The sequence below is a fragment of the Marmota marmota genome, unplaced genomic scaffold (assembly GCF_001458135.2).
Source record: "Marmota marmota marmota unplaced genomic scaffold, marMar, whole genome shotgun sequence".
Classification (NCBI taxonomy): domain Eukaryota; kingdom Metazoa; phylum Chordata; class Mammalia; order Rodentia; family Sciuridae; genus Marmota; species Marmota marmota.
In genome coordinates, this window is record NW_025999999.1 from 5,218,811 (window position 1) to 5,232,331 (window position 13,521).

Genomic DNA, 13,521 nt, shown 5'->3' on the forward strand with positions numbered 1-13,521 from the left:
CCTATGCCTCCTGGGATGGTGAAACTTAATGGTTCTGTCTTCTGAATAAAAATTTTCTGAGTTTTACTTCAGTTGGTGACATGTCTTAAAATAAATTCCGTATGTTCCTAAGTATTCTGTTATGTTGCCGCCTTCCCAGTCTCTCCTTCAATCTTTATACTTGTGGGTGCATCTTCATTCCAGGAAACTCATTCTTTCACATCTGCCTTTTTAGGAACTAATGAAAAATTAACTACACTGGGAAAATTTATTTGGTCTCCAAGAAATTTCTATCCTTGGACTGCTCTGCCTGTTAATCTCTATAGTAATTGATAATACAGTTACTAGATAAGCATAGACCAAAGAACTAGAACCATGTGATGGTTATGGAGGGAATCAAATCCTGTCCCTCCACTGTTCACACAGAGGCTCCCAGACCTGCAGGTTGCTCTCCGGAGCTGGTGTTCTGTCTGTTCTGTTCCAGCACTGCTCATTCCAAGCCAGGCATTGTCATGATCCCACTGCTGTGGTCCTCTCCTCAGAAACCCTCCCCCAGCCCTTCCCACTTTGCCCCCTTGCAGTTGTATTTTTAAACATGAGAACCACACTCAGCATGGAAAGATCTTGTATTTGGGGGAGGCATGTGGAAATGAAGTCCAGATGGAGGACAGCAGATTCCTATCTCCAGTTTTTCTGTACACTGGGAATGAGACATGCTGATGACAGGCTTGACTAAAATTGATCACTGGCATATTTTTCCTCCTTCTTTTTCTGAATTTAATTTGTTTATATTAAATTTACATATGATGTTCCTGCATGGTAATAGTCCACTGCATCCTTATTTCTAGGGATGGCATGAAAAACAGTCCTGAGATGTACGTGATGAGTGTTGTTTCTTAGAGTGTTTGAGCTCAGCAGTCTCATGCTTTGTTTTTGTCATGTGGACAGGCTGCTCGGCCAGAAGACGGGCCTAAGTCCTGACAATCCATTTCTGGATCCCTGCCTGCCTGTGGGACTCACTGACGTGGTGGAAAGAAATAACCAGGTCCTACACATCCGAGGAAAAGGGGACTGGGCCACTTGTGGGGCCATGCTGAGCCCGCTGCTGGCTCGCTCCAACACCAGCAAAGCCTCCCTGAATGGCATTTACCAGTCACCAATTGATTTCAACAACAGCGAGTTCTACGGCTTCTCCGAATTTTTTTACTGTACAGAGGATGTGTTGCGCATTGGTGGGCGCTACCATGGGCCAACATTTGCCAAGGCTGCTCAGGTAGATCATTAATGATAAAATGACTCATGTTGGCAGCAGCCATGCATTGGGCGTCTAACTTTGTGCCAAGCGCTGTGCAAAGGGCTTTGTATGCGAAAACTTATTTGATTCTTAGGTGGGGCCCCATGAGCCCTTGTTTTAGAGGAAAAGATAGACTCAGAGAAGTTAAGGACCTGCTATGCTAAATAGCCTTCTAATACTTGTCTAGCATACAGAAGGCCTTGCGTTCAGTCTGCAACACTGCAAAATTAATTAATTAATTAGTTGAGTTTAAGTTTCCATGGACATTTTATCAGCCAGATATAAAATTGTTGTGATTGCTAATGATTTTTCTTCCAACTTTCTAATGGTCTTGTTAATGCCTGTGACCAGAAAGTGTCATTGTATTTATTTTTCCCTTTGCTGAGTGTCTCAGATATAATGTGCTTTCGGAGATGACGTCATACTGGATCCAGGGCAGGTCCATTTTCTTTTTCTTGGTTGGAATTATTAAGAGGACAGATTGGTATGGGGTCACTTAGAGACTATTAGAAAGATGTGAAAAGCAATGATGATAGAAGTATTATTCAGATTTTAAATGCACATATATAGGATTTAAGCATCTTATAGGCTTAAATCATTAGATACGTGGGTAGGTAAAAGTTTAGCCAACTTTCTGTAGGTCGCTGCCTTAGTTTAGAGTCTTTGTTAGTGAACTTCACTATAACTAACTACCTGAGATAATTTATAAAGAGAACAGGTTTGTTTTGGCTCAGTTTTCTAAGTTCCAGACCAAGATCAACTGGCCACTTTGCTTTGAGCCTGGGGTGAGATCACACATCATGGAAGGAACATGTGAAGGAGTAGAACTGTTTGCATCATGAGCCAGGGAGCAGAGAGAGCAAGAAGGGAGCCAGGGTCCCACAGTCTCCTTTAAGGACATTCCTCCAGTGATATAAAGACCTCCACTCGGCCACACCTCTTAAAGATTCCAACACCTCCCAAAAGTGCCACCCTGAGGGCCAAGCCTTTAACATACAGACCTTTGGGAGACATTCTACATCCAAACTAGTAGAATCCTATCTTTGATTTTTGTACAACTCTGCTTTATCTCTGTTGTCAGAGAAATATATGAGAAGAATCCATCTTGTACATTGTATTCTTTCTGCTTTCTTAAAATTCTCAAGGATTGTCTTGGTAAAAGACTTCCAAAATAATAATATCTGCAGTATCTGTGCTATTATATCCCAAAAGATAGTTCCCAAGGAATATTGTGGAACACTTGGTTTGTATTTCTGTTTCCTTTCTAGACCCTGGGACCACACTCTTTTACCTTCCCTTTCCAGAGCTAAAGAGTCCCGGATTGTCCATGACCTAAGTCTTTCTCTTATCTCAAAACTTCTTCAAATCCTATTCTCTTGAACACCATAGGGCTCAAGTCATTGCTTACCCAAGTTGCTAATGTCAATAAGTTACCTTCCCAAGGTAAAAGGGAAGATTTTGCTTCCTTGACATTTAAAAAATTTATTTATTCTAATTTGTTATATATGACAGCAGAATGCATTACAATTCATATTACACATATAGAGCACAATTTTTCATATCTCAGGTTGTACACAAAGTAGAGTCACACCATTCGTTTCTTCATACATGTATTTAGGGTAATAATGTCCATCTTATTCCTTTATCTTTCCTACTCCCATTCCCCTTCCCTTCCCCTCCCACCCCTTTGCCCTATCTACTGTTTGTCTAATCCTTCAGTGCTCCCCACAATCCCAACATGAATCAACAACCTTATATCAGAGAAAACATTCAGCATTTGTTTTTTGGGGATTGGCTTACTTCACTTAGCATTATATTCTCCAGCTCCATCCATTTACCTGTAAATGCCATGATTTTATTCTCTTTTAATGCTGAATAATATTCCATTGTGTATATATACCACATATTTATCCATTCATCTACTGAAGGGCATTTAGGTTGCTTTCACAATTTAGCTATTGTGAATTGTGCTACTATAAACATTGATGTGGCTGTGTCCCTGTAGTATGCTGTTTTTAAGTTCTTTGGGTATAGACCGAATGGTGGTTCCATTCCCAGTTTTCCAAGGAATCTCATACTGCTTTCCATATTGGCTGCACCAATTTACAGTCCCACCAGCAATGCATGAGTGTGCCCTTTCCCCCACATCCTCGCCAACACTTATGCTTGTTTGTATTCTTAATAGCTGCCATTCTGACTGGAGTGAGATGAAATCTTAGAGTAACTCTGTATTTATTTGCATTTCTCTAATTGCTAAAGATGCTGAACATTTTTTCATATATTTGTTGATTGATTATGTATCATCTTCTGAGAAATGTCTGTTAGTTCCTTGGCCCATTTATTGATTGGGTTATTTGTTTTTTTCCTTGACATTTTTTACTCTGACTTAGATGTTATAGTCCCAAATTTCCTGGCCACCCTTTCCAAAATTACAACTCTTCCCATATGACTCTCTGCCCTTTCCCGCTTTGTTTGTCCCCTGAGCATTTATGTCATCTTACATACTGTATGTATGCATGCATGTATATATTTATGTTTGTTTTTTTTTTCTCTTACTATTAAAAGGTAAGCTTCATGAGGACAGGAATTCTTTTTTTTCACTGCTCAATCCCTTGGCACCTAGGATAGCACATAACACAGAGTGGACATTCAGCAAATGTTTGTTCCCTGAACAAACCAAAAGAAATAATTCTTTTGGTGAGAATCACAACGTGGAGGCAGGCCAGTGATAAGTTTCTGACCATTCTGCTCCAGCTGTCTTCCTTCCTCATGTCAACTCTGCAGAGTAGAGTGAAGCTCCCTTTGGCTTTTGATGTTGCTCTTCCTTCTCCTAACCTTAACTCTCTATGAAGCCTAAGAGACTCAGGATCCAGCTCAAACTGTTTTTATACTAGACTTGGAGGCAATGGGAATAAAGAGAGGTTTGGCACAGTGTTCAGTGAATGAATATGCCATTTCTTGGGTCAGCTAGTAGCTCACAGGTAACTCCAGGAGTAGAGCAATGGTGCCTGGGGACATTAGGGAGTCTGCCTCCTATTTCATGCTGTACTGTTTCTCTGTGGTTGTTCCAGGATTACTGTGGCATGGCTTGGTCAGTACTAACTCAGAGGTTCAAGAATGGCCTCTTTTCTTCACATGCAGATGAGCATCGACTCAAGTAAGTAATTTTTTATTTCATCTTAGATATGGCCTTAGAATATGGATGGCAGATTATAATGGAGAGCCATCAAACAATAGTATAGATTGGATTTTATGTTGAAGGAGAATTTGATTATTTCAGATTTTGATTTTCTGAGGTTTTAGGGCAAAGCCAAAGGCAACCAGGGGTTACTAAATAGAGTTCTGTCAGTGTGTAGTGGTGCATGTCTATAATCCCAGCAACTTGGGAGATGAAAGCAGGAGAATTTTAAGTTCAAGGCCAGCCTCAGCAAATTAGTGAGCCCCTCAACATAAAAAAGAAAAAGGGATGGAGAAGTAGCTCAGTGGTAGAGAACCCCTCAGTTTAATGCACAGTTCTGCTAAATAAATTAATTGATAGCTAAGTTAGTAAAAGTAAAAAATAAAGAGAGTTTTCTCCAAGTGATTTGATATCAAAAGGGTAGTTCTTTTTATTCTAAACATTTTATCATAGAAACTATCAAACATGCAGAAAATTAGAATAGTAACATGTAACTTTCACCCAGCTTTAATAACTCTTGGCATTGTGCCAATTTGACTCATTGGTATTCCCATTTTATAAATGTTCAAAACTTTTAAATGCAAACAAAAATAGAATAGTATAATGAATTCCCATCACCTATCATCCCACTTCTTTACTAACAGTTATTAACTCCTGGCCAATGTTGTCTTCCTTCCTCTACCTGCTTCTTACAACTGAATTATCTTGAAGCAAATCTTAGAGAGCATACAGTTACATTTGTAGATATTTCAACATCTTCTCTGAAGATGGGAATGGAAGGAAAGAAAAAATGAAGGTGGGAAGGAAGGGAGGAAGGAAAGAAGGTAGAAAGGAAGGAGGAAAGGTAGGAAGACAAACAAAGAGAAACCCAGCCACAGCATCATTTGTAGTAAGATAAATTAGAATTTGGATTCACCTAGAGGTGAGGAAGGTGAATCTGGGAGAGGTAGATCTGTTGACATCCAGTGGGCATACATGGCTTATCGTAAAGGAAAGCGTTAGAATTCTTTTTATTTATTTATTTAATGTTTTTTATCACAACTCAGATATCAGTGTTTTAAGTCAGCTTGGATGTACCAAGTCCTGCATGAAGGATTCCACTTTCCCTATGACTACTCAAACCTGCGGACAGCCCAGCTGGTGTATGACCGAGAGGTTCAGTGGACGCTGGGAGCCATTCTGTATAAAACTCGATTCTTACCACTCAGGTAAAGAGACCAACCAAGCTGGTACCTTGAGCTTAGAGACAATGTTTGTTGTTGGCTTAGGATAAAAAATTTCTTCAGTGACCCTCCCCCCAACTTTCACATCCCCAAAACTATACCCCCCCCCCACTTCCTTATTCTAATCAGGCATTTGAAACAGAAAGAAGATTGGAAATTATTGGGCTACAGTCCGTTCCTATCTTTGCCATTTCAGAAAGTCACCTTTATTAGTTCACCAACAACAAATCAGTCTTTAGGATTGAGCTCTTACTAACCATTTCTAAGATGCTCACTGATGAACCAGAATGTTACTCGAGTTACTTTGAAAAACATGTGACTAGATAAGGTGGGGAGGCTGTCTGGCCAGAGCAAGCTTCCATAATGAGTAAGAATCACTCCAGAGAGTGTGTTTTTGGATATTTTGTGGTTCAGAATTAGAACAAAGGACATGCTATGTCTTTAAGAGGTATATTTTCTTCAAGCTGTGGCAGGCATTTCAGTGCCTTGCCTTTATGTCGGACAATTTTTAGGTACTCTTTCCCTTGGACTATTTCAGATAAATTCTTAATCTTTGGTACTTGTTCCTCTAAATTCAATGCCATGAAGAACCAGACAGTTAATAGAATTGAAGGAAGAGGGTTGCATGGGGGTTGTGGGAACCAGATGTTGTGCTCCAACTAAAGTGCTGGTGACTGTCATGCAGAATTGCTACCTGAGCATTTGCCTGGTCTCATTTGTCCATAAAAGGCAGATATCCATATTGTATATGAAGTCTTTCAGTTTGGAGATTCACATTAGAAGACAAAACAAAACAAAATAAACAGAAGAACACTACAGGGTAAACAAAACAAAAAGTGGATCTAGTATCTGAATGACCAAAGAGTGGCTTCTATTCTGGCCAGGCCACTAGACTACTGTACTTTGGTTTACGTATCTCTTTTTTCCCACAGGTTATAATATAATGGTCAGGAAACAGCTTTCTTTAGGTACGCTAGCTCCTAAGGAAATGTAGCAACTTTTTTAAAAAAGATCTAGACACTCTGGTTCCTTGGTTGGATTGTCTTAGAATGTTTCTGTGGATTGAATAAATGGGGTAACACCTTCAGATCAGAACAAACATTTTTCTTTGAAACTAACAGTTTTTTCCACCTTTCCTTAGGGATCTTCGGCAGGAAGGTGTCCGACAAACCCATGGTAGCTGGTTCCGTCTCTCCTTTGTCTATAATCACTATCTCTTCTTTGCCTGTATCTTGGTGGTGCTACTGGCCATCATCCTGTACCTTCTACGACTCCGCCGAATTCACCACCGACAAACTCGAGCCTCAGCTCCATTGGACTTGCTGTGGATTGAAGAGGTGGTGCCGATGATTGGGGTACAGGTGGGGCCATGAGGATGGACCAGGACTGGAGAAACTTGAGTACCCCAGAGTTGCTGCTCATTGAATTTCTTCACTTTTTTTGTACTGGTCTCAGATGCTGCTTTGACCTTGGAATTTTTACTTTAATTTCCACTTTAATTCCTTCTTAGTACCCAGGTCCTCGTCTCAGAGAGAAGTTGTTATTTAGTATGTGAGGAACTAAGTGACAAGACATTGGTGCTAACAAGGGGACCAAGCATGCTCTCAGAGGTCTGGTGTGTTCCTGGATCTAGCCATTTTTCCCCTTGCTAAAGCATGAAGTTTGGCATTGGGCACACTGGAAGCCTGGTTGAAACCAAACTTGGAGCATCTGATACAAAGCTGGGGACATTCTAGCAAGTGCAGCAGCCCCTTCTTTCTCTGTAACAGAGATATTGTTTATGTGGAGATCCACAACCTTTAATATGGATCCAAGATCTCTGCAATTTAATGGACCAGATATGAATTTCCAGGCAACCAAAATGATACAACTTCCTTGCTTACTTGACAAAGAAGCCATTGTGGATATGATCCAAGATTCCTGACAATGTTGCTGATGTTAGAATATGACTTTAAAGGGTTGGAACCTCTTCTAAATGGATGGCCCATTGAAGATTTTATAATATTTTATCTGATGGCTGGTCTGACCAGGATAGAAATTTTTTTTTTTCTCATGTCTATGTGCCTCACAGGCTGTTTGGGCATTAATTTTATTTTTTGAGTCTTAAGTGTGTTTCTAAGATGGAGAAACTAGTGGGGTATGAGGACCTGAATTTGATTGGTTTCATGAGTCATTGTCCCCTAGGTATATTTTTATGAATAGGGAGAATTCAAGAGTTCCTTCATTTTATTACTCAGATCAATATCTAGTTTGGGAAGGAATGTATTGAGGTTGTCATCATGTGAGTGGGCAAAGGCAATAAACTCAAAGCTCTTACTGGTTTTTTTTTTTTTTTTTTTTTTTTAAATAGAAATTTTCCCAATTCCTGACTCAGAATATCTGAAACAAAGCAAATTCTACACTTTGGGAAAAATAGATTAATCTGCTCAGAAGCCACATGGCAGCTTCCAGAACCTCTGTTAAGAGTAGCTCAGTCACAAATAGAATTTCCATTAGTGAGAGGGAAAGCCATACAATTCCATTTCCATCCACTATCCTTCAGGAGTTTTGCTTCTCCTCCATGTTTAGCCTTTCAGTTGCAGGAACATTTCTTTTTCATCACCTCCTGCCTTTCCCCACTGAGTCTTCTTTATGCTTTACCTTCTATATTTAGCTGTTAAGTGTCTAGTCCACAAATATGCTCCTGGGGTTAAAGAAACTTTCTTTTCATTGCCTTTGATTTCTAGAATTAAATGAAGAGAAAAAAAAAATGGTCTCTGACTTTAAAGAATGGAAATGGATCTCTTAAACTAAATTCCCTACTAGGAGTAGTAAGGAATTAGGTGCTTCACAGAACAGAGAAGATGAAATTAAGATTCTCCTACAAATAAGTATACTATGATTGATTGGTAGGTGAAAGGGTGGTAAGTCTTGAATTGTTTTCTAATTAGATAAACATGAATCTAGCAAAGACCATTTCCTTTGACAATATCTTTTTCCTTTCATTTGGGCTTATGTCACAGCAATTTCCTTTAATTTTTAAGAATTCTTAATTGCCTTGATTTTCTTTATTTCTTATTTTTATGCCCTGTGAATGAGCCGTTGCCTTACGAATGCTCCTTAAAAATCATGTCAAAATGTTTTTGCTAGCCAGTGCCTATTTAGGTTAACAGTAACTCCACCTTGATTCCAAATACTACTTTTGGTTTTCTTGGGAGATCTAGTCAATGATATATTTAAAATCTATGTGATTGAACAGTAATCATATTTGTGTGCTCAAACTGAAGTTGAAGCAGGAACATAGTGACTAGTCCAATTTTAAAGCTCTTTTTTTTTTAATATTTATTTTTTAGTTATCAGCGGATACAACATCTTTGTTTGTATGTGGTGCTAAGGATCAAACCCGGGCCGCACACATGCCAGGCGAGCGCACTACCGCTTGAGCCACCTCCCAAGCCCTTAAAGCTCTTAATAGTGAGATTATTCTTCATCCTGGTTGTAAAAATGAGCAGCTGCCATTTATTAAGCATATGTATGTTTTTTAATCATTACCATAACCTTACAGATTGATATTACTATATTCTTTTTATAGTTGAGAATCTCAGGATACCTACATTTATCTTTTTTTGAATATAAAAATATTTCTTATTCTTAATTTATTTCTATTAGTTTTTGTTCAGTGCGTTATAGCCTGTTTATTATTTTAAAATTATGAGATCTAGGCTTATCCTTATTACCATGAGTAAGACTTCCTGAAATTCCATAGTACAAAAATAAGAAGGAAAAATTATTATACTATACTTCAGAAGAACTGAGTATTTGCTTTTGGTATTGGTTCCTATTCTTCTTCCATTGCTCCCAATTAGTAGATTTTAAATGAAATCCATTAGCTAGAAACAGAAGCCATTTATTCTTTGCTGAAGGCCAATTACTTATATACTGCTTCTTCACAGTGAAATATTCTTGCTTATAGGAGCAGAAGTCGATCTTGCCATACATACCCTTTATCTTCTTTTAACCTGCACTCTTTCAGGATTCTTATTTGTACTTCTGCATGTTTGAGTGGTTTCCTTGTGAAGATAATTAAGGTGTCATAAACTTCATATTCCAGTGGTTCCTTTGAATCTTACAGTTGCTCTTTGTAATAGCAACAATGAACTTGAGCTGTTTTAGAACTTTTGTTATTACTGAGACAGGTCACAGATGTCAACTTTGGAGTCAGTGGCTTATCATATTGATGTTTTATTCATCTTATGATGGAATAACCCATCACTTTTCCATGAATTGTCATTAGAACATATTGAAAATGTGTTTAATACCCACTTCTGTGGCATTACATTTAGTCGCAGTTAATTAAGGCAAATTATACCCTCTCTCTGTACTTCATCTCCTTGAATTGCATTTCCTTGGCCTAGAAAATCTTATTCACTTTCTACTAACATATTTATTTTCTCCAAATGTCATCTGAAGTATTCTACCCCTCCCTGTTCTCTGCCTAAGAGCTTCCTTTAATGTTTAAGTCTTAGGTAGTAATTATTGAAATGATTGACCTACGACATTAACATTTGCTGTCACATCCATATTTGCTTCTTACTGGTATTACCTGAACAGATGCCTCCCGCTAACCCACAGTCTCCTAGTTTTGTGTTTTGTTTTCTGTTGGGTGAGAGACAAATGGACAGCGTGATTTAAGGGAAGGAACATTGTATTTAATGAATAGCCAGTTTGGATGCTACTCCTATCTTTAGTTTACTTTCACAGATTACTCCAGGCAATTTCACTTGCTTTCTCTGGTTCAGTTTTCATTCATAAAACAAGGTGACAAGATAAAGAACTAGTCAGGAGACAAGGTTTAAAAAAAGTCATATGACTTCAGGAAGAGGATTTTGGCCTTTGGTTTAGAGGACCAGGCTGTTCTAAAGAGCATCCCATTTTACCCATAGCCCTGACATTAAGGTTGATGGGAATGGGACTTCCAGTAGCAATCATTATAAATAAATTACAGATGAAAGGCTTTTTGTTTTTGTTTTTTAATTTACAAAGAATAGAGATTTACTTAGCTCACAGTTCTGGAAGCTGGGCAGTACGAGAGCATGGTACCAACATCTGCTGTTTTTTTGTTGCATCGTAACATGGCAGAGGCATCAGATGATGAGAACGATGAGAGCTGGGATTTCAGAGGCAACCCCCCTTGATTTTTTGATGATTAAATTGAGGCCCACAACAGTCATGGGTAAAGTCACAGTGTGTAGCCTCTTAGATACCAAGTTTCTCCATTCTTTCCCTGCCAATCATTTTGACAGGTACAAAAGAATGCTCACTGATGGAATCTTTCTGCAGTCGGTCTCATTGCTGCCCCGGTTCTGGGCACCTTGCATGTGTTAGGCAAGTGCTCTACTACTGAGCTGCATCCCCAGCCCTCTGCAAATGTATTTTAATAGAACCTATTTTAGTACAGCTGGCTGCAACTAACTGTGCCAGATCTTTATAAAGGCTTCTGATACTCATTTTTTACTTCTTTGCTCACTCTCAGAAATATACTTTCAAAGAAATAGTGCCAAGTTTCCACTGCATATATTTTTAGTTTTCTTTAAATATTTTAAAGTTTAGATGTTTCTTTTAAACAATTTGATTACTTTGCACAATTTTGTTAACCACAGCATCCAAGCAATTAATATGATGATTACAATCCAAATGAAGATATAAATGCCTACCAAATCTACCTCATTAAGAACTTGGTTGTAATTCTTGGGCAGTTTCCAGACTTCCTTATGGAACAAAGAACATAGTGCTGGGTGGTTTTTATTTTATTATTTTTCTTGGTTGGTAAACTTCTTTTCGAACTAGTTCAGAACTAGTGTCTAAATTTTCCTTTTTGCTCTGGTATGTGATACTACTTCATTTCAGCTGGAATTAATAATTAGGATAGGAAGTAGCAATGGATATTTCAGGGCTGGGGCTATAGCCCAGTGGCAGAGCGCTTGCCTAGCATGTGTGAGACACTGAGTTTGATTCTTAGCACCACATATAAATGAACAAATAAAATAATGGTATTCTGTCCATCTACAACTACAACAAAGTTTTTTAAAAACTTCTCCAAAATTAGGCTTTTACATTAAATGCTAGCTTCAGAGTCTTGCCATTGGGGTAATATGCTTCTGTCAAACTTGTGAGGATTTTGTAGGGTGTTATAAAAAAATGTCACCATTAAAAAAAATGAAAACTCAAGACCAAGTTTTGATACTTCTGATTAATGTAGAATAGCAGCTTTTTTGCTGAAATATATACTTTTTTTTAGGTGATATTCTCCTTGGTTGTCTCGCTTAACTTGGATCTGATCTAAATTGAAAAGTTGTAGTACCTTATATCCCATTAATCTTCTGGTTCCTTATTTTGCAGGTGTCTTGTTAAAGTTTTATCTTAAGCCTGCTTTGTCTACTTCTCCTCTTCTAATATCTTAACAGACTGTCCTTGCATTTTTACACATTTCCCTTTTGCCCTAATATTTCATTATTTCCCAGTTTGTTGAAACTGTTGTTATTAAAGGGACAAAGAAGGCATAATATACCAGCTGACCATTTTGCTTCTTAGAAATCTGAGCAATAAGAGGGTCCTTTTATCTGTAAAACTGAATTATTGCTCATACTATAAGGGCTTTCATTTTAAAAATATAATCAATCATTGCTTCCCATTTTCATAAATACCAAAGCTAAAAAATGTTCTCAATCACAGGATGTTTATAGCCATGCACATGTGACCTCAGGCAACCTGAAGACATGTCTGCTCCTGAGCCTGTCCTTTGTAAGTAGGGCAGCCACTACTAGTCCCTCCAGTGGCTCACCATTCTTCCCCCACCACTTGTGTTAATCAGCTTTGTTACTATAAGTAAATACCTGAGGTGGCTAGCTTATAAAGGGGTTGTTTTGGATCACAGTTTCAGATATTCCAGTCCACGTTGGAGTAGCCCCTTTTGCTTTGAGCACATCATGGCAAGAGTATATGGTAGAACAGAACTGCTGACCTCATTGCCAGCAAGCAGTCAAGGGAGCTCAAGTCCCATGGTTCCTTTCATGGGCACACCCACAAAGACATAAGGACCTTGAATGAGGCCCCACTTCTCCAAGAGCCTACCACTTGCCAGGAGTGCCACCATAGGGACCAAGCCTTTAATCATGGGCTGTGAGGGACATTCCAGATTCAAATCTAGTAACTCTCTCAGGTAGTCATGGTACTTTCCTAAGCAGCCCTGCCTATGAACTCTGCCCCTCATTAGTTTCATAAGCCTTTCTCTGTCAGCAGGGACCCCAAATACTTAGATTTCTGTTGTTTCATTGTATTTAAAATTCTCATTGCACAATTCCTGTTTAGTTGAAGCTCTGAGGTAAATACTATATTACCTCCATTAATTACCTGGAGGAATGGCCTCTGTAGAGTGTGCCCCAAAGCATCTTTTTATTATGATCCACAATTAGACATTCCACATGAATAAAACAAAGGCTGCTTATATTGCATTGATTTGGGGGGCTGTGAAAACTGTGTTTTTCTAATGCTTCACATTAACTAAGAAAGTTTTGCTGAATAATTCTTAAATTTCTCATTAAGTCAGTCAGTGTTGAGGAAAATGTACAATGTGTGTTAGAGAGGTGATGCAGTCACCCCATGCAGGGACACAGGCATATGTGTTATATATGCCCAGATGATTCATCATTTGTCCCAGGTCCACAGGATAGCTGCAGGCAAACTGGTTATCCTAAAACCATGATCATCAGCATTGTTCTTTGCAACCAACATCACTTTAGGCAGCTGCTAATCATCCCTACCACAAAGGACAGCATATATCAATATGGGTTAAAGACACAATACTCTGG

At 38.6% G+C, this 13,521-nt stretch overlaps 1 protein-coding gene across 2 annotated transcripts in view; it reads left to right on the plus strand.

Moving 5' to 3' along the window:
* The window catches only part of Entpd7 (ectonucleoside triphosphate diphosphohydrolase 7), a 38,372-nt gene extending 30,382 nt beyond the window's left edge, over positions 1-7,990 (plus strand). For both annotated transcript variants that reach the window (XM_015494627.2, XM_048807136.1), the window contains 4 exons: positions 928-1,252; positions 4,345-4,430; positions 5,498-5,659; positions 6,816-7,990. In XM_015494627.2, coding sequence (XP_015350113.1) covers positions 928-1,252; positions 4,345-4,430; positions 5,498-5,659; positions 6,816-7,047 — 805 coding nt within the window. In that variant the 3' untranslated portion in view covers positions 7,048-7,990. The remainder of the gene's footprint in view (positions 1-927; positions 1,253-4,344; positions 4,431-5,497; positions 5,660-6,815) is intronic.
* Positions 7,991-13,521: the final 5,531 nt, after the last annotated feature.